Raw genomic sequence first — 19,325 nt, 5'->3', positions numbered from 1 at the left:
ACCAAGGGCTGACAGGCAGGCGGAGGAATCTGAGTGTGGCTGAAGCAGCCCCTGTGTATAGGATCCCACCCAGTCCTTCCCAGTTGTCCCTCTCAGTCTAGTTGGGCAGTGGTTTATTTGTTGGCTGGTGGGTTTAGCACCTCCACCAGGTCTTTGCAGTTGCTAGAAGCCAGCCCTTTCCCCAGCCCCATGTCTTTGGTTTAGGTGTGCGTTTGGGAACGAGCCCGCCGACTCCTGCTACGAGCAGCTTGATGGGTGGGCCAGGGGAGCCCAGGCCTGCTGGCCTTGTGTTAGATGGCAGGCCCGGGACGTGCCCCATGGAGGGTCTTAAAGCTGCACCTTCCATCACCCTGGGGCATTTCCTCAGTAAGTGCTCTGTCCTTTGAATGCTCCTCTTCTGAGCTGGGTGCAGGGCCCCCGTGGGGCGCCGCACTTAAGGCCTCATGCTTTGGCTGGCTCTCTGCTGGGCCACTGGCTCTGGGCCTTGGCGCTGCAGCCCAGGAATGGCCAGAGTTCCTGGAGGGCAGCCTGCAGAGATGCAGTAAGGCCAGTCAGATGGGGAAGGCCTCTGCCTGACATGGGGGGCCCCTTGAGGAGACCAGGCAAGCCAGCAGGCAAGACCTAGGTGTCCTTTGCCATCTGGTGGTGTTCGATGGTCTAGGAGTCTGGGAGGCTGTGAGTGGGTCCACAGAGAAAGCAGGGAAGAAGGGGGATCTGTGTCTGGAGCTAATAATGCTGTCATCCTCTCTCAGGAGAAAGGAGGGAATAAATGCCTCCTTCTCTCAGAACGGGGAGCAGTCAGAAGAGAGCTGAAGGTTTCCCAGCCCTCACCTGCCTCAACCCCTGGTCCCCTGTTCCCACCTGTGCCCTTTGTCAGTGGATGTGCAAGTTGCACTGGCCAGGAACCAGGAACTTGTCCCCGAAGGCCCCCAGAGCCGCTTGGACCCTGCTACTCTGCTCTCTGCCCCCTCTTGCTGCCTCGCACCCCACTGCCCCGGTTTGGGCCTCTCCCCGCTGTTGGAGTAGCTTCCTGGCAGGCCCCAATTCCTCCCAGCCCCACAGAGAGCATTTTAAAACACAGATCTCATCATGTCCCTCTTCTAAAAACCCTCAGGGGCATCCCTATCACCAAGGTGCAGGGTGAGACCCTTCCCCCAAGAGGCATACAGGCCTCCTGTCTCTGTGGCCTCCCCAGCGGGCACTCGCCTTCTGCACCCCTCCTCCTGCTCATGAGTCCCTGCTGCCAGGCAGCCTCCCCGCCACAGCCCTGCCTGGCCTCTGCTCTGCCTGGCATGACAGCCGTTCCTCTGACCATGCTTTCTGCCATCCCAGGCACGCTCTCCTCCTCCGGAGCCTTTCCTGACTAGCTAGGCCTTGCCTTCTGAGCCCTGCTCTTGGTTCCTTCCATCCCCATCTCACTGCACCCACACGGCACTGGGGCATATCCTCAAAAGCATGGCTTACCTCTCTGCCCCCTGGCCGGCCCTGGAGCACCTGAAGGGGGAAGGTGGAAGGCATGCGGGACTTGGTCGGAGGCACAGGGTGCGGAGGGGCGCACACCTGCGGGGCCAGAGCGCACAGGCCTCATGTCTCCTCAGCTGCTCACACTCACTACCCCCCACCGCCCCTGCAGGTGTGCTGTTCGCCCAGAAGCCTGTGGTCCACCTGATCGCGGGGCCCACCCCCCAGAGCGTGGGTGGCAGCGCCAGCGGCAGCAGCAGCTCTCACTGCTCACCAAGTCCTACCTCGTCCCGGGGCACCCCCAGCGCTGAGCCCTCCACCAGCTGGTCCCTCTGAGGGGCAGGACCCAGCTCCCCATGCCCCACTCTCCTGTCGAGAGTGAAGGAGGTTGATGCACAGAATTTACCTCATCTCACGGAGCCCATGTCAAACACCATTTGGCCAGACTAGAGTTTGGACGTGTCCGTCTATCCAGGCTTCGTTCAGGTCCTGCTGTACTCTGGGGACAGGGAGAGGCTGCAGGGGCAGGACAGGGCAGCGTTGTCCAATCAGGGATCGTCCTGGAGAACCGGGCGGGGTCTGCCGGCATCCAGCTTCCTTCCTCCTTGGTTCCCAGGCCACCTCCCGTCCCGGGCACGGTGTATCGACAATCTGTAAGCCGGCACAGGGCTGGAGGCCCTCCACAGCCCTTCCCCTTTAATTTATTGCCCTTCCCCTTCCCTCTGTCATGACCCCAGGGTCACTGGCCTCTTCCCTTGCTCAGTCCTCCGATCTTTAACTCCCATATGGGGCTGTGAGAGCCGAAGACCATGCCTTTGTGGCCCTTCACTCCTGAGCATGGGATGGGGCCCTCCTAAACTGCCTTCCCTACCATGTTTGGTTCCAGGGGTGTGGGTCCCTCAAATTCAAGTCTTGAGACAGTTCTCAGGGCCCTATAATCCCCTTTTAGTGGTCCCAGGAAGGGGCACACGAGGGCAGTCCTCAAGGTCCAGGGCTTACTGGGTACCTGCTGAGGGAGAAGCAGAGCCACAGGGGGCTGCCCAGGCAGGCCCTGGCACCCGTTTCACACTGACCCTTTTCTGGCCCTCCCAGACCTCACGCCTTCACTCACCCTTGTTGGCCAGCTCTCCCAAGAACAGCCCACTTGTCCCTTGGGCCCTCCCTTCTCATGGGGTCACCTCAGCCCCAGCATCCCCAGACCTGCTGATGTCAGGTTCATTGAAATACCTCAGATTTGTAATTGTTGATGTTCTTCAGGAAGTATTTGCATCTCTGAAATCCTTTTTATATGTGTTTTGCTGACTTTTTTGTTTTTAATTTTTATTGTTGTTATTGTAGCACCAAAGAAATGAAAGCAGATTACCCCCAAAGCCGAGCAAACATTTGGTACCCCAGCCCCTCCAGCCCTTTGCTAAGACCCCAGTGAGGAGGCGGGGAGGCAGGCAGGAGAGATGACTCAGGGATCACAGTGGTGGGGAAGGCAGTGGAATAAGAGGCCTGTGCTCTCAAAGGTTGGGTCCTGAGACCACACAGTTCGGGAGATGGCCCCTGACCCATTTCATGCTAGAGCAGGGCTTGTCCCACACCCCTCCCTGGCTCCCCAGGATGGGGACAGAATGGTTGCCCTTCACTCAGCATTCCCATCTCAGGGTAGGGGCAGGACAGAGAGGCTGAGCCGCCCCAGGGGATAAGGGGATGCTCTTGGAAGAGGGGAGAACTCCGTCGTCCTCTGGGACCCTGGGCTGGAGCAGGCTGCTCCGGTGTTGGAAAGATGACTGATTGCCACGCAAGGCTCACCTCTCTTTGAGTAGGCCCTGCAGAGCTCCTGGAACACCACCCACTGTAACGTCATCAGGCTCTGGTGGTGACAGGCCACGCCGCCTGCAGGAGCCCTCGCATGACTAGCATTCTGCCCTATGAAAGGAAAGGGAAATCAAAAGCTTGAGCACAAAACAGCTACCTCAGCCTGGTGAGCCGCAGCTCTGCTGGACTGCCATCTTCTCGCCCCTTCCCCGGCCTTCCACGCACTCGCTCTCCCACACACACTCTCACACAGCCCTGCCGCTGAGGCCTGACCCTCTTCTGGCCTCAGGAGCCTTCCCACCTTACCCACTCTGGTGGGCAGAGAAGGGCCTCTGGGATCTGGTGCCATGAAGGAGCCCAGTTGGCTGGCGCTGGGCCCACCTGAAAGTGTCGCAGCATTTGGCCAGTTTGTCTTTCTCAGGGGTTTGGTCACGAAGGATGGACTCTTCCCAGCCAGAGGATGCGAGGACAGCATACTGAGGCTTTCTGGTCATTAGATCCTCTCCCCTTCCCCAGGCAGCTTGAAAGCCCAAGAGTGGGGATGCCAGCAGGTGTCCCAGGAGCAGGGACCCTGGCAAGAGAAGCTTTCCCGGAAGGCCTCAGGGCAGGCCGTGGGCCAGGACTGCTCCGGCCCCTCCCCTCCCCTCCCTGTCTCTCTGTACTCTGGCCAGGAAAATGTGCTAGCACATGGGTAGCCTAGGCAGTGATAAATACCTCAGATGTCCTCTTGCAGCAAGTGTCTGTATATGTGGTGGTTATTTTCTATCCTACATGTTCTCGAATGTTTATATTTCAATAAACCTCTACCTCTTCACACAAGCAGGTCTCTCGGGTGCTTTCTGTGACTGTCCAAGACGAGGGCAGCAAGACCCCAGAATGCTCAGCCCTTTTTTCTGCCATGAGGCACATCCTGTGGCTACAGCTCAGTGTCGGTGCAACCAAAAGAAGTGGGGAGGGAGGGAAAGCATGGGGGATCTCTAACTGCCCTCCTCCGCAACAATGCATACCCCACCTGTCCGTGCAGCCCTCTGAGGCAGAGGGGGACCTCTTTGCCATTTGGAAGTACTAGCAAATGCGGGAGACACTGGGATAGCCTCGAGCCTCTCTCGCTGATTTCTAAAGACCTTTTGAAAGAAATGATGAGTCCTTTAGTGTTTTGTTTTGTTTTTTAAGATTTTATTTATTGATTTGAGTGAGAGAGAGCAGAAGTTGGAGAAAGATGGAGAAGCAGGCTGCCCGCAGAGCAGGGAGCCCAACTTGGGGCTCAAATCTGAGCACCCCAGGATCACACTTAACCAACTGAGCAACCCAGGCAGGTGCCTTTTTAGTGCTTTTTAAAAAAAGTAATCTCTACGCCCAGCGTGGGGCTCAGACCCACAACCCTGAGATCAAGAGTTGTCTGCTCAACCGACTGAGCCAGCCAGGCACTCCAGTTCTCTAATAACTGGTAACCAGTAGTTGGTATCACACCTGACAGCTTCCTGTGACACCGCAGGGGACTGCCACGTGGAGCCGCAGTGGGCCTAGCCTACAAGGGCACAGAGATGAGGAGAAGCAGAGTCCAGAGACCTCCGAGGTGGAAACAGTGCACATGACTGCAGGGGTGGAGGTGCTGAGGGAGAAAGTGGCAGATGAGTAAGGCTCCTGACAGACCTGGAGAACCTAGAAGAGCAAGGCAGCAGGCCACTGCAATTCTGTCCCATTTCAAGTTAACAAGAAAAAAGAGTATCTCAAACTCAAATTAGCCCCTCCAAAACACTACTGAAAGATACTGGTATTTAAAATGGCAAACTGGGGGCGCCTGGGTGGCTCAATGGGTTAAGGCCTCTGCCTTCAGCTCGGGTCGTGATCCAATTTGGCTCTGGGATCGAGCCCCGCATCTGGCTCTCTGCTCCGCAGGAGGCCTGCTTCCTCCTCTCTCTCTCTCTCTCTCTCTCTCTCTCTCTCTCTCTCTGCCTACCTGCGATCTTTCTCTGTCAAATAAATAAATAAAATCTTTTTAAAAATAAAAATAAATAAATAAAATGGCAAACTGGGGCTGGGAGGGTGGGAGATGCCTAGGTGGTTAAGCATCTGCCTTCAGCTCAGGTCGTCATCTCAGGGTCCTGGGATCGAGCCCAACCTTGGGCTCCCTGCTCAGCGAGGAGTCTGCTTCTCCCTCTCCTGCCTGCCACTCAGCCTGTTTATGCTTTCTCTCTCTCATCAAATAATATATTTTTTAAAAATTCAAAAGATTTTTGGGGCGCCTGGGTGGCTCAGTGGTTAAGCCGCTGCCTTCGGCTCAGGTCATGATCTCAGGGTCCTGGGATCGAGTCCCGCATCGGGCTCTCTGCTCAGCAGGGAGCCTGCTTCCTCCTCTCTCTCTCTCTCTGCCTGCCTCTCTGCCTACTTGTGATTTCTCTCTGTCAAATAAATAAATAAAATCTTTAAAAAAAAATAAATAAATAAATAAATAAAAAATAAATAAATAAAAATTCAAAAGATTTTTAAATAAAATGACAGACTGGGAGAAGGTGCAACACAAAGTGTGTATGTGTGTGTGTGTGTGAATGCTTACTGTTAAGTTAATGGCTTAGTCTTTAAGCATCTGCCTTTGGCTCAGGTCATGATCCCAGGGTCCTGGGATGGAGCCCGGCATCTGGCTCCCTACTAAGCAAGCCTACTTCTCCCTCTGCCTGCTGTTCCCCCTGCTGTGCTCTCTCTGTCAAGTAAAATCATTTAAAAGGGGGGTGGAGGGGTGCCTGGGTGGCTCAGTGGGTTAAGCCGCTGCCTTCGGCTCGGGTCATGATCTCAGGGTCCTGGGATCGAGTCCCGCATCGGGCTCTCTGCTCGGCAGGGAGCCTGCTTCCCTCTCTCTCTCTCTCTGCCTGCCTCTCCATCTACTTGTGATTTCTCTCTGTCGAAGAAATAAATAAAATCTTTAAAAGGGGGGTGGAGTGGGCAAAAAGAAGGGCTGGGGAGAGGGGGCAAAGTCATGAACAGGTGTTTTTTAGAAGAGGAAATAAAAATGCCTGGACTTCATTGTGATCAAGGAAATCCACAGAAAACCATTCCATGCCATCAGATTTGCACAAACTTTAGTTTTTCAGTACCGGGTCTTGGCAAGGATGGGGAGTAATGGAAACTCTCACAGACTGCCAGGGAGTGTAAATTAGTCTAACCACTTTGGAAAACACTTTAGCATTACCTAGTGAAGTGACACATGCCCAGCAATTCTGCTCCTAGTTTTATACCCCAAAGGAACTACAAGGGTGCCCCAGGAGCCCTGACAGCAAATTTCTGAAATTAAATTCTTTGAATGAGGGGTGCCTGGGTGGCTCAGTAGATTAAACATCTGCCTTCGGCTTGGATCATGATCCCAGGGTCCTGGCATTGAGCCCCACATCAGGCTCCTTGCTCAGTGGGGAGTCTGCTTCTCCTTCACCCTTTCCCCTGGCTTGTGCTGTCTCTGTCTCTGTCTGTTCTCTGTCTTAAATAAATAAAATCTATAAAAAATAAAAAAGCTGTTTGCATGAATTAACTACTTGGATCCTCTACACATTTATGAGATGGGACTATTGTTCCCATTTTACAGAGCAGGAGACTGAGATGCGGAGAAGTTGAGTAACTAGCGTGAGGTCCTTTAGCTCCTGAGAACTTGTAGAGGGGTTATAATTCAGTGGCGACAGCGCCCAGAGCCTGCCCTCCCAGGAACGGCTAAGCATTCTATACACATTGTTACATTTCCACTCCACCCACAACCTTATGAGGCAGTGAGTTTGTTCATTTTACAGATGAAGAAACTGAAGAGCAGAGATGTGGCCAAAGTCACACATCTGGTGAATAGCTGGGCGAGGAATGGACTCTGATCAGCTGCCCTAACTCCTCGTGCATGTTCCTCTCTTCAGTGAGGGGCAGGGGCAAGCCAGCCCGGGGACAGAAAGAAGCAGAGGTTGAGGCGGGGCGGGGGTTAGGTGTCCCAAGTCTCCGTTCTGCCCACGTGCCCTTTGCTCTGCACAGCCGGGAGTCGCCTGTCACAGGCGGCCACTAGCAGCCCCAACGTTCTCCAAGAGCAGCGGCCCGGGTTCCGCGCCGCAAACTCCCCCCATCTCATTGGCCAGAATTGGTCACGTGCCCCCCACATAGCCAGTGGGTGCGAGGGGGCGGAGCAGGGAGGGAAGCCCGGACGCCGGCTGCACCTTCTGCGGGTCCCTGCCCAGAAGGAAAGGGGAGTCGGTGGCTTGCGGCTTCTGGAGGGAGGTTCGGAATCACCACCGGAGGGAAGGGAAGAAGGAACCGACCAGAGAAGCAGGACCGGGACGAGTGGGGGCCCTGCCACGCTTGGAAACAGTGAGGTACAAAGCCGACCGCTGCTGGGACACAGGGACCGACAGGAAGGCCGGGGCGGGGTTGCGCTGTGCGCCCGGAAGCAAACAGGAGCGGGTCTGGGCGGTGAGCCGGTGCCGGGTGGGTTCCTGGCCGGAGGGAGGGCTGTCCAGGAGCGCCGCGCTCTGGAGCGCGCTGGGTCCTTGGCAGGGGACCCAAACCACTCGGGCCCATGTAAACAGAAAGGAGAGGGATTTATTTTCGGGGTGTGGAGGAGCCCAAGGACAGCGGGACCTGGGCTGCCCATGGAAGGTACTCCTCTCCTGAAGACCAGCCCACCCTGCTGCCCAGGCCACAGAGCAACATGACATGACCGTCCCAAAAGTCAGGTTTATGTCTTCTCCATACATGAGACTTCCTGGGCTGAACCAAAATCTCTCCATCCCAATTCCACTTCCTGGAAATTGTCGGCTCCATTTGCTGTCACTGAAATGCAGCTTTATCCACTGTGAAAAAGAGCAGTTGACACTTCCCAACTTCTGTGTCCAGTCTTCAGCCCCGGTGAGAACTATGATTTTGTCTCAAGTCTAGTGATCAGGAAGGGGCCATTGGCTCAGTTGGGCTCAGGACCCCGTGCTGGACACATCCACTGAGAACTCGGCAGCCCCTACAGCAGTGGTGTGAATGGCAGGGAGGGCAGAGAACATTTTGCAGATGACACTGGAGAAGCAGTCTCAGAGGTATTCTGTCCTTCCACCCTGCCAGAGTCCCCCTCTGCAAAACTCTGCTTCAGTTAAGTCAGTAGATGGAAAGAGTGTAGAGCAATAGAGTTGAGTAGGGTTTGGATTCTGGAAGCACATGGCCCAGCTGACAGAGCTCTGTAGGGCAAGGAAACACACAGCAAAGTGGGGAAGGAAGTTCAGAAAAAGAAAATGAGGGGCGCCTGGGTGGCTCAGTGGGTTAAGCCTCTGCCCTGGGCTCGGGTCATGATCTCGGGGTCCTGGGATCAAGCCCCATATTGGGCTCTCTGCTCCGCAGGGAGCCTGCTTCCCTCTCTCTCTCTGCCTGCCTCTCTGCCTGTTTGTGATCTCTGTCAAATAAATAAATAAAATCTTGAAAGAAAGAGAGAAAGAGAAAATGACCAGGTGATTTCGAGGGAGGTTAACTCTAGGCTGGCCTTGCTTGTAGCCACTGAAGATGACCATGCTTTCAAGCTTGGAACCGAGAAACCACCTTTTCTGGGACAGGTTAGGGGAGCCAGGGGTCTTAGATGCTGTTCTGCTATGTGACTTTGGGCAATTTACTGCCCTTGTCTGGGCAGTTTCCCTATTGTAAAATGGGGACTATAGAGTGATCTGAGGCACAAGTGAATCAGAACTCACTTTGAAAAGTCTAAAGCCCAGTGCCCAAGGCCTTCACCAGAAAGCAGAAGGTCTGTAGTCATTCTGCTGACACCAGAGCAGTGAATGGACCAACAAAGCCCCACAAGGACACCAGCACCCCACTAGCCACTCTCTGCCCAGCTCCTAGCCACAGGATCCCCCTGAGAAAGGGCAAGGGGCCTCATGCACTGGCAGTCAGGGGCCTTGTGTCAACATGGGCATTTCAGGCCCTGTTGCAGGCTGGGGACAGGGAGACCTCTGACTGCAGCCACCTGTGACAGGTCCCACCGCTCAGACCTGACAGAAACCCCAGCATGAGGGGATAAAGGCATAGTCTTACAGGCCTGCCCTCTCCCCAGGGAGTCCTTGCCCACCCCTGGTCCCTGAAGCCTGTCAGTCCACTGTCCCCTCATTGGGGGCAAAGGGCTGACCTCAGTGTCTTGTGTGGCAGAGTGAGCTGTGAGCCTCAGTCTCCACACCACCTTTCTCCCCCAGTCAGGGCACTGCCCTGGTTGCCAGCTTTTCTCAGACCTCTCTTCAGTGGCTCTTGGGCTTTGTCTGACATCTGGGGACAGAAGAAGCAGCAGCTGACCCCACAGAGGGCAGAGAGGCAGGCCGGGTACCAGTGAGGAGTAACTCCAGCTCTTCCCAGGGAGGGGAGGTGAACTGAGAAGTCCTTCCAGAACCAGCAAAGGCCCAACTGGAAGGACCCTTTGGGCCTTTTCCGCCCCCAGCTTGCACATGGGGAGATGAAGGTGGAGAGAGTAACTGGGCCTGGGTCCCCTAGGGAGGCAGGGCTCACTCCGCCTGCCCCTCTGGAGAGTCCCCAGCTCTTACCTTCAGGCTCTGAGAGGTGGCTGGAGGTCCCTGCCCTCCCTGTGCTGGAGTGCTGATGCTCAGAGCTCCAGCTCCTGCCCTCTGGGGACCCGGTTCTCAGCCTCAGGGTCAGAACTCTTGGCATCTCCCAGGTCCCAGGTGCAGGTAGGACCCCATTCTCTAGGGGTCCCCGGAGAGCAGCTGAGGCAAAAGATAGGAATCCCCACCCCACGAGGCTCCTCCATGCAGAGTGAGAAAGACGAGGCCCTCCCTGGTATTGAAGTGTAAGACAGGACTGTCCTGGGCAGTGGAACTTGCTACATTGTCCATCACCGGCAGCTGCACATGACAGCATATGGTTTCCTGAGTTTATTAACTGTAAATAATGGCTTGTGGACGAAATACTGGATAAAAAGACATTGTGACTAAAGCTCTCTGTGCAGGTGGTCTTGGGCACACATCCATGGTTTTATAACCTTAGTTCTGACTCCCCCTAACTGGACCCCAGGGGAGACTCAGGGCAGCAGGCACTGAGCCAGGGGCACCATCTCATGTAATCCTCACGCCAATCTCTGAGGTAGGTAAGGTGGTATCCCCATTTTGCCGATGCGGAGACTGAGGCCTCGAGAAGGCAGACTTGCTTATTGCCCACTGAGCTGGTCAGTGGTGGAGCTGAGGCGAGCACAGGACTTCTTGGCTCTAAAGGCCACTCTCCTTTCATTCATAACCCCAGGCCCAGGAACCCAGATGTCCTAACTCCCTGTGCCTTCATAGCCCACCTAGCCATGCCTCTCCTGCTTCTGCCCCTGTGCCCTCCTCCTCAGAGAGAAGGCCGACCAGGAGATGATACATCAAGTCCCAGGCCTGGCACTGTTCTGCTCCGCCCCCCAGCGCCCCCCCAGGGATGAGAGGGCTCTCTTAGCATGTCCCCAGATGCCCTCACCTGTCTATCCCAGCTTCTTACGGGAAGGGAGGAAGTGTGAACACCTCTGTGAGGGAAGGGGATTTCTCTCCGCAGAGCCCCTCAGATCCGGGTGCCCTTACTCCATGGTCCTCACTTTTCTACCAGCTGCTGCTCTAACCCCAGCTTCTTGGCAAGGGCTCTCTGCCACCTTGGGGAGGAGGGCAGAGGGCAGTGAGTGGCGGGGAGGGGTTTGAGTTAATCTGGGAAGGGCAGGTCAGGGGCACAGGGGATTGGGCATAGGGGACTGTGGGCTCCCTGGGCGTGCAGGCCCAGCAGAGGCACAGAGGTGGAGGGGTGCCGAACACTGGGTTCTGGGGACCTTCTGGGGCTGGCTGCTGAGCCTCTCCAGTTCTGGATCCCAGATTTTCTGGAGTTCAGCGCACATCCAGGCCAGCTCCAAGCCCATCCTACAGGGAAGTCTGGGGAAGGGGTGTAGAGAGAGGGGGTCATTGGCTCCTGACCTGATCTGGTGCTGCAGGACATCACCCCACCCCTGCTCTCGGAGGCCCATTCTCATGGGGGCCTGCCTGGGAACTCCGCCTTGACCCAAACAAGGGGTATAATGGCCATCAGGTGCTGGGAGGCTGACAGATCAGCCCTCAGGGGAGGGAGCAGGATGGCCTCATTCTGCTACTCTACTCTGTACAGGTGACTACAGAGTCCCCCAAATCCAAAAATACGAATGGGTGGTACTCCCTTAGTGCTCCCTAGATGCTACACCACCCAGCCTCAGGGCTCTCTGAGAGCAGGCCATGTCTCCAAACCCTCCCCATTTCCAGATCCTCCCTCGTCTCCGAGTGAGGTCCCTGTGCACCAGGCCCGGCCTACAGAGGCTCAGCCCTGATGCACTTTGTACAGAGGAAGAGCTAAGCACAACAGCCAGGGCTACCAGGCCACTGCCTCATCCGTGTGCTTAGGAGCCCTGTCCTCCCTGCCTGAAAGGCCCAGGGAGGACTCCCCAGGGCCCTCCCCAACAGGCTGGGGAGTAGGCTTGACTGGTGCCTACTCAGCATGTGCCAGTCTTGTCCCCAGACCTCCACAGGGGGCTGAGAGGGTGCGGAACTCACCTGCCCTGTGCAGAATCTGGGGGCTTGTGGGGGGTGCTCTGCCATGGCCTGCACCTGTGGGAAGAAGGCGGGTGGTTAGGACTCAGGGACACTGGCCTCCCTTCCAGGCTGACTGGACTGTCCAGGTTCTCCTTCTTGTTCTGGGCTGGGGGCAGGCCCAGGCCACACTGACCTGAAGGTACCCCAGGCAGCCTCCAGCTCCTCCCCACCTTCCACCTCTGGATCCTGGCAGGCTTCTGATTTTTCTTCCCCAGAGCCTGCCTCTTGCTGTGGCTGGTCCACCTGAGGGGACCCCCACCCCATCCTCTTGTGCCCAGAAACACACACACAGGCTCTTGGGTCTGGGCAGGGCCTGGCCTGCAGACAGGAGCCGGTGTCCAGCCTGGACCTTGGCCTGCCCGGGGGCTCACTGAGCAGGGCCCACCACTCCTCACAACGGCCCGTCCTGCGGCCCCTACGGCCTTTCTATAGCCATGTCAGGGGCCTGGCGTTAAGTGAGGGCAAGAGCAAGACAGAACAGCTGGGTCCCCGAGATCTCCAGTCAGATCCAACCCACCCAACAGGAAGGTAACAGGAAACAAATTGGGAGGCGTTACAGGTTGAACTCTAGACTCCCCCCAAAAAGGTATGTTTGTGTTCTAACCCCTAGTATCTCAAAATGTGACCCTCTTTAGAGATAAGGTCTTTGCAAGGTAATCAAGGTAACACGAAGCCATTATAGAGCACCCTAATCTAATCTGACTGGTGTTCTTCTAGAAGGAAAATTTGGACACACACACCCCTGGGTTCGCTCTTTGTCAGGGCAGCCCTAGCACACTACCTCAGAGTGGGGTGAGACAGAACCCCCTGCGGCAGCTCCCTGGCCCCAGCAGGACCCTGACTGGAAGGGGGCCTCTCACCTCCGGGCAGCCGCGTGTGCGGTGGCGTGAAGCGCGGACTGACGGGAGCGACGCTTCTGTGACTGCGAGCCACGTGAGCCTTTTCCATGCTTGCCGGACGGAACCCTCATACGCAGCTGATGGAGAACTGCAGCTGCTCTCGGTGTCTGTTTCTTTGTTTACAGATGAGCCCAGAGAGGGAGAGTGACTTGCCCAAGGTCACGTAGTGAGTGCTCTATGGGGGCCTGGTTTGTGCCCAGTATTCAGGCTCCAGAGTCCACCATCATCCACTAATTTGGGAACAGCGAAGAGCAGAGAATCTTGGGATTGAGCAGAGGAAGACAGACTGAGGTAGAGCCCAGGAAAGGGTCAGGGTAGAAGGAGCTTGAGGTTAGGATGGATGGAGGTGGAGGGTGCTGGTGGCCCTGGGAGCCCCTTGCCAGCCAGCTGTTGCCCCCTCTCCCTCAGGGCCTCCGCCCTGCTGTGACTTTGGCCATTTGGTTGTTCCCCACAGTAGCCCTGCCAATGACCCAGGGCAGAATCCTAGGCCACCCTCCCTGGACAGGCACAGAGCCCAGGACACCCACTTGCTCACAGAAGATGAGTCCTGGGCAGGCCTCCCTGGGCACTGGAGAAAAATGGCCTACGCTGTCCCTGAGAAGCACAGGACTGGAAGGCCCTGGAGTTGGGGCCCACGTGGACACTGGTTTGGGGGTCCTTTGCATGTTGTTTGCATAGCGCCCCCCCACACCGCTTCCTTCCAGGCACCTAAATCTGCCCAAGGGCCCAGCTTTCTCCCTGACATCGTCCACTGCAGACCCCCATCTTGACCAGCATGCACCCCAGAAAGTGTAGACTCTCTTTCCAGGCCCTGGGGAGACACTTCCATCCTCAGGGGTCTGGATCAAGAAACAGACAAAAACTTGAGATTTCTTTCCGTACAAATTCACAATCCCTGTCTGTATAAATATACAATCACGGTTGCAGACAATCACAGCAAATACGCTGCCTTGCGGAACTAACAGCCCTCTCAGAGCAAAGCTCCGGACCCCAGCTTGAGATACACTGATTCAGACCAACCCCACATTTTATGAGGCTCAAGGCCAGCTAAGCAGGGCTGCCGAGACCCTCTCTCATGCTCCTTCCAGCTGGACCAACAGATCAGCCCCACTGCGGCAGAGCGCACCCCCAACCTGGGGCTCTACATCTCTGCTTCTCCCAGCCACCTCCTTGCTGCCTCTGTTTCTCTGTGTCTGTGTATGTGCATCTGGGAACAGGTGTGTGTCTCTGGGGCGGGGGCAGGTGTGTGTCCACCAGTCTGTCTGCTTGTGCACATAAACGTTTGCCCTGGAGACTAAGGGAGGGCACCAGCTGGAAGGAGGCAGTCACTAAACGAGTTCAAGTCTGGTGGATAGGGCCCGGGGCACCCCAGCCCTTACTCTGGCCCCTGCTGCATATTTTAGCCCCTTACCCGCTCGGCTTCTCAGTTGGGGCAGGGACTGTTCACAGCACTGCCACCTTCATGCCTCTTGTCTTTGGGCCTTTGCATGTGCTCCACCCTTCTTTTCTTTGCTGAGGATGCCTGTTCATCCTTCTGTGACAGTTCAGAGGCTCAGAAGTCCCCTTGATATGGAGGACTTACCCATCTGCAGCACATCCCCCCACCTCCCACAATGCCTGTCCCCGGACCCCCGGGGCAAGCATCAACAGCTGCTCTGCGGGAAGATTGTGTCCTGAGCCTGGGCAGGGGTTAAGACTCCACCAGGGCCCCCGAAGTGCTTAGGCCCTGTCCCCACCCCACCCCTGCAGGCCTGACACCAGCATCTCCTGCAGGTCCGCTCAGTCCAGGATCCCGGGGTCTCCTCACAGCCTCCAGACCACACTATTTTGACCCTGAATGAGTTCCTCCCCAGCCTCGGGGCTTTGTTTTCCCATCTGAACCAGGAGGGGAGTTGGCTGGGTAATGGCAGGGTCTTCCCAAATGATGGGGGCGGGGTTGTCCCTCTCTGGGCTGCACAGAAATCTTTGCGTGCCTCTCCCTCCCTCCCCAGCTGCTACTCCAAGAATGAAGACCAGAGAATGAAGTAAAGGCAGGGCCAGTCTTCGGGGCCCTGCCCATGCACCCACTTAGAGGAGGCTCTAGGCCAAGGGGCTGTTGGCTCCTCTGGTCCAAACACAGCTGGCCTTTTCTACTTCCATCTGCAACAGCAGAATCCTGCTGGACCTCTTGCCACTAGGCCCCTCCTGCATGACTGGCACCCTGGTTTGTCTTCTGCGTCCTGGTCTGGCCTCCTCCACTGCTGTCCCTGGGACCCCTGCAGCTGGTCCCCCTCCTGCTCCAGGTGGGCCAGAAAGCATTCCTCCTGCTGCAGGGAGGGCCAAAGGCAGCGCTGAGCCCCTGGAGAGGGCCGTCCCTGCCCCTAGCACAGCAGTGCCTGCAGATTCTGATAAAGCAGGCTGACTCCACCAGGTCCTGCTGGCTCCCACCCACTGCGATAAGCCCACCAGGGGCCCACCTGCCAGCCCAGCACCGACCCATGTCCTGGCCTGTGCACAAGGGACGCAGCTCCCAGGGAGTGCCCAACTATTACCACTACGGGCTCCAGATGTGTGACCCTCCACCTCCAGCTGGACCTAGGACATACCAGTTGCTGATGGCTTTAGAGCCCCAGCAGGAGGACTAGGGACACTGTCGTGGAATGACAGCTGTCAGGCAGGAGCAGACAGGCTGTCAGGTGAGTCCCCAGAGTCACCCCAGGCACTGTAAGGAGCAGGAGTTCTAGGAGGGGCAGCTGTGGGCTGAGACCCCCATGTCACTAAAGGCTCAGATACCTAGACCATCACGGGGTGGCCGTGCCTGCCACGTCCTCACATGGGACAGGGGTGCTGGATACCTCCCCTAGAACCCTCAGCTTGCATGAACCATCGCCTTCCTCTCTTCCTGGGGACTGCAGCTTTCACCAGGGGCAAATGGCCCTTGAAGGAAACTCCTCTTTCTGCTGAGCTAAAACCAGCCCCTCCCTTCCTCTGACTCTCCCTGGGGAGCCACAGGGACCCAGGCCCTTCCTTTGCCTCCAATCAGCGCCTCTAGCCACACCAAGCAATGCTCTGTGCACCTGCAGAGGGCGCCATTCACAGAGATGACACTTCAGCACAGCAGCCTTGTTGGGGACCCACTTCCCATCTGTCCCCTTGGATGCCCCAGACCTTGACAAGCCTTCCCGAGAACATGACCCCAGATGTGAGCACCAGCCCCGAGCCCTCTGGACTTCTCAGTCTGTGAAGAGGACCTTGCTAGCTTAGGGGACCTCCCTGAGGCTACAGATAATCAAGGAGAGGATGATGGGACCCTAAACCTCACTTTCTGCTCCTGCATGAGGAGGTTGCCCGGGGCCCTGCCGAGTCCCAGCTCACATCCCTGCCTCCACAGCACCTGTGCTCGCTTCACACAGCCTCCAGTGATGCCCGCAGGTGGCCAGCCGGCTTGGCCCAGTGCTCCCAGCTCTCTGCTAGCTGTACCCACACAGGGCCTTCTCTGAGGGCCTCCCAACCTACTCCAGGGCTCTCTCCGAGCACTTGCTAGGAAAGAGGAGCCAGGCTTCAGCCTGGGCCTCAGGAGCTGCCATGCCCACCTTTCCCAAACTCACCTGCACCCTCCGGTGGCGCTCAGTGAGCAGGCACAGTCCAGTGGCTAGAAGTGATAGGAGTGCCGTGGGGGCAGGAGGGGAGGCAGGTCCATGGGGCTCCTGCACAGTGCAGTTCCTGAGAGCGGGACAGATGGGAGACCCTGGAGCTAGGGCACCAGCTTCCAAGGCCCCTCTTCAGATAGGGAAACTGAGGCCCCAGCACTGAGCCTGCACAAACCCGACAACACCCTGGCTCAGGATCTTCCCTGGTGATTTAGATTTCAGATAAATGTCTGCCCCAACCCCGCTGAACAGTTCTCAGTTCCAACAGCTTCCATGAGCTTTGGTGCTGACCCTGGCCCAGCCACCTGCTGAACAGCCAAACTCACCTGGCCCTCCCCGGCTTCAGGAGGGGGCACAGAAGCCTGAAGGGGATGTCAGTTGCCCCAGGTCATGAAGGGGGCCCACTGCAAACTGGGCCCACACTCCCCAACCCCTGCTGCTCCCCTACCCAGTATGGGAGTCTGGAAATTGCAGGGGACAGGGGAACATTTGGGGGACACTGTAGATTAGCTCCAGTGTAAGAAGTCAGAAACCCTTAAACCAAGTTACTGCTTCAGTTCCCCTTTGGCTTCCATAGCTTTAGCTGGAAGATGGGGGACCTGAGCCCTAGGCCCCACCCACTTAACCTCCAGGGACTGAGCCTCAGAATCCTACCACTATCTTCCCACCCATGCACCTGGGCACCAGGCCCCCTGCCCCAACTCTGTGTGGGCACAGGGAGAAGATACCTACTGAGCTACTGGGCTGAGCTCCCCTGGACCCCTAACTGACTTGTTCACTCCTCACATTCCCAGACCTGCTCCCAGCTCAGGATGGCACTACTACCCACCAGCCCTCTCCCTGTAGACACCTTGACGTTCTCCTCTCTGGACTCCAGGCTCACATTCTTGCAGCCACTTCTGAGCTTCTCTCTCCACATTTCACCACCATGCAAGGCCTCTCCAAGATGGTCTATGATGACGGTCTGCTGCCCCCATCTCCCACACCCTGGCGCAGCCACCACAACTCCACTCTGGCTGGGTACTCAGTCTTCCCATTAAAAACAAGTCCTGGGGCGCCTGGGTGGCTCAGTGGGTTAAGCCTCTGCCTTCGGCTCGGATCATGATCTCAAGGTCCTGGGATCGAGCCCCGCATTGGGCTCTCTGCTCAGCAGGGAACCTGCTTCCCTCTCTCTCTGCCTGCCTCTCTGCCTACCTGTGATCTCTCTCTCTGTCAAATAAATAAATAGAATCTTAAAAAAAAAAAAAAAAACAAGTCCTCCCCACAGACCGCCCCCAGCGCTTACTGAGAACCCAGACTACCTAACTTGGGTGTAGGAGGGCTCCTGGTCTGCGGGAGTGGGGAGTGGCACCAGCCAGATGTTGAATTCACAGAGCCTGTGCAGAGGAAGGGGCAGCCCCCAATGCTGCGGGAGCACAGGGGTAGGGAGTCCGGTTCTCCTCTGGAGCGTCCAGGAAGGCTAACCTGCCCCTGGAGCTGAAGCTCAAAGGTGAATTAACTGCCCCAGAGGAGCCAAAGATGGATGTGGCAGACTAGAGAGAGCAAGGGCAGCAGGACAAGGAGGGGATCAGAGGGCCTGGGGTCTGGAGAAGGCATCGAGCTGAGCCAGGAGCCCAGCAGGGCAAAAGGGAGATCAAGAGGGACGGGAGCTGCCGTGGGTCTCAGGTGGCTGGGAGCAGGGCACGGGGCAGGGCATTTCCCTGGTGCCCTGGAACTGTGTTGCAGTTCTCAGCCCGCACAGCAAAGGCTTGGTGGGTATGAGGGTAGAGACCTGGGGAAAATGGTGGGTCCCAAGGGGCTGGGGGTGTGGAGCAAGGGTCCTCTGAAGGTGGCTCACCGCTTGAACTCCCCAGCTAAGAGCTGCCAAAGCTACAGCCTTCCAGCAGTGGCAGTAATGAGATAGGAGGGTGTGTGTGTGGGGGGGGGGGGGGGGTACCTGTACCTGACCTCAGGTTAGATCTTTTTCCAAGTGCCTATCTGATACTCTGCCTCTTTTTCTTCTAGGTGTGAGTTCTTTCAGGAACAATAAAGACAGAAGAAGGAAGCTCTAATGATAGAATCTGAGGCACCAGACAGCTATGGAACTGCTTTTGGAGAGAGGGCTGGGAGATGGCTCCTGCCCCATTTCAGAGAAGGAGAGCAGCTTCCTTAGCCGGAGGCAGGGACTCCTGGGTCCCCGATGTGGGAAGATGCGCCTGACTTGCCCCCTCGGAGCCCGGCGCCCAGTGCAGGGCTAGAAGACAGGAGCCTCCCCCAGCTCCTCCACCCTCAGCTGCCCATGCAGTCCTGGCTTCTAGGAGCCATGACGCTTGGGGTGAAGTGGGGGGAGACACCTTTCATCTTGTCTGTGTGGGTGAAACCCCGAGATGAAACCAGGCTAACGCAGGCCGTGGCCTTAGGCCACGGACAGCGCCCCGGGCCAAGAATGGCAACTCATTACCTCTGGCTCCGGAGGCAGGATTCTAAGGGAGGGCGACCGAGGGGCGGGGACAGCCGGGCTCTCGGTCACCCACAGCACACTGGAAGCGCCTTCTGAATTTGATTGGGAGGGTACCGGGATCCGTTCTTGAGGCCGCATTAGCATAGAAAGCCTCGGTGTTGCCTTAGCTTCTCTTGGTTACTTCGGGTGGCGTGGTGGAGCTAACAGAGAACTGGGGGGCGGGGGGTACTAAGCACCCCGCTCAGGCCACGCCGTCGGACCTCGGTTTAAGCGAGAGCCAGAGACCAAAGACCGAGGGAACCGCCACAAATCCGGAGGGAGCGGATGCGCCCGCCGCGCGCCAGCCCGGGCGGGGAGAGGACATTTCGCGTCGGGGGCGTGCCCAGCCCTCATTGGGGGAGTGGGCGGCCCGCCCCCGACAGAGCGGTCCCGGGAGGGTGCCCCGGCCTCCAGCTCCCGGCCGCGTAGCCTGGTGGTTACCAGCAAGAGCCGTGGGGCGTGAACGCTCACAATCCCTGAG

The 19,325-nt window shown here is 57.2% G+C and overlaps 2 protein-coding genes and 1 long non-coding RNA gene across 8 annotated transcripts in view; 2 read left to right on the top strand and 1 right to left on the bottom strand.

Moving 5' to 3' along the window:
- The window catches only part of ARID3B (AT-rich interaction domain 3B), a 72,630-nt gene extending 68,516 nt beyond the window's left edge, over positions 1–4,114 (top strand). For both annotated transcript variants that reach the window (XM_059371837.1, XM_059371838.1), the window contains one exon: positions 1,634–4,114. In XM_059371837.1, the coding sequence (XP_059227820.1) occupies positions 1,634–1,797 (164 nt within the window). In that variant the 3' untranslated portion in view covers positions 1,798–4,114. The remainder of the gene's footprint in view (positions 1–1,633) is intronic.
- Positions 4,115–7,403: 3,289 nt separating this feature from the next.
- The window catches only part of CLK3 (CDC like kinase 3), a 27,253-nt gene continuing 15,331 nt past the window's right edge, over positions 7,404–19,325 (top strand). The window contains exons 1-2 of one of the 2 annotated variants that reach the window (XM_059371831.1): positions 7,404–7,598; positions 18,370–18,714. The gene's annotated coding sequence lies outside the window, so the exon portion shown is untranslated. The remainder of the gene's footprint in view (positions 7,599–18,369; positions 18,715–19,325) is intronic. The other variant, XM_059371832.1, reaches the window with a different exon arrangement.
- The window catches only part of LOC131999171 (uncharacterized), a 14,520-nt gene continuing 2,999 nt past the window's right edge, over positions 7,805–19,325 (bottom strand). Inside the window, exons 2-5 of one of the 4 annotated variants that reach the window (XR_009399041.1) lie at positions 16,324–16,438; positions 12,698–13,022; positions 11,799–11,852; positions 7,805–8,447 (exon numbers count right to left, since the gene is read on the bottom strand). This is a non-coding gene — a long non-coding RNA (uncharacterized LOC131999171). The remainder of the gene's footprint in view (positions 8,448–11,798; positions 11,853–12,697; positions 13,023–16,323; positions 16,439–19,325) is intronic. The other 3 variants (XR_009399040.1, XR_009399039.1, XR_009399038.1) reach the window with 3 other exon arrangements.

The sequence above is a fragment of the Mustela nigripes genome, chromosome 13 (genome assembly GCF_022355385.1).
Source record: "Mustela nigripes isolate SB6536 chromosome 13, MUSNIG.SB6536, whole genome shotgun sequence".
Classification (NCBI taxonomy): Eukaryota; Metazoa; Chordata; class Mammalia; order Carnivora; family Mustelidae; genus Mustela; species Mustela nigripes.
The sequence above is the reverse complement of the archived record's forward strand: the minus strand, read 5'-3'. Positions and strand labels throughout refer to the sequence as shown.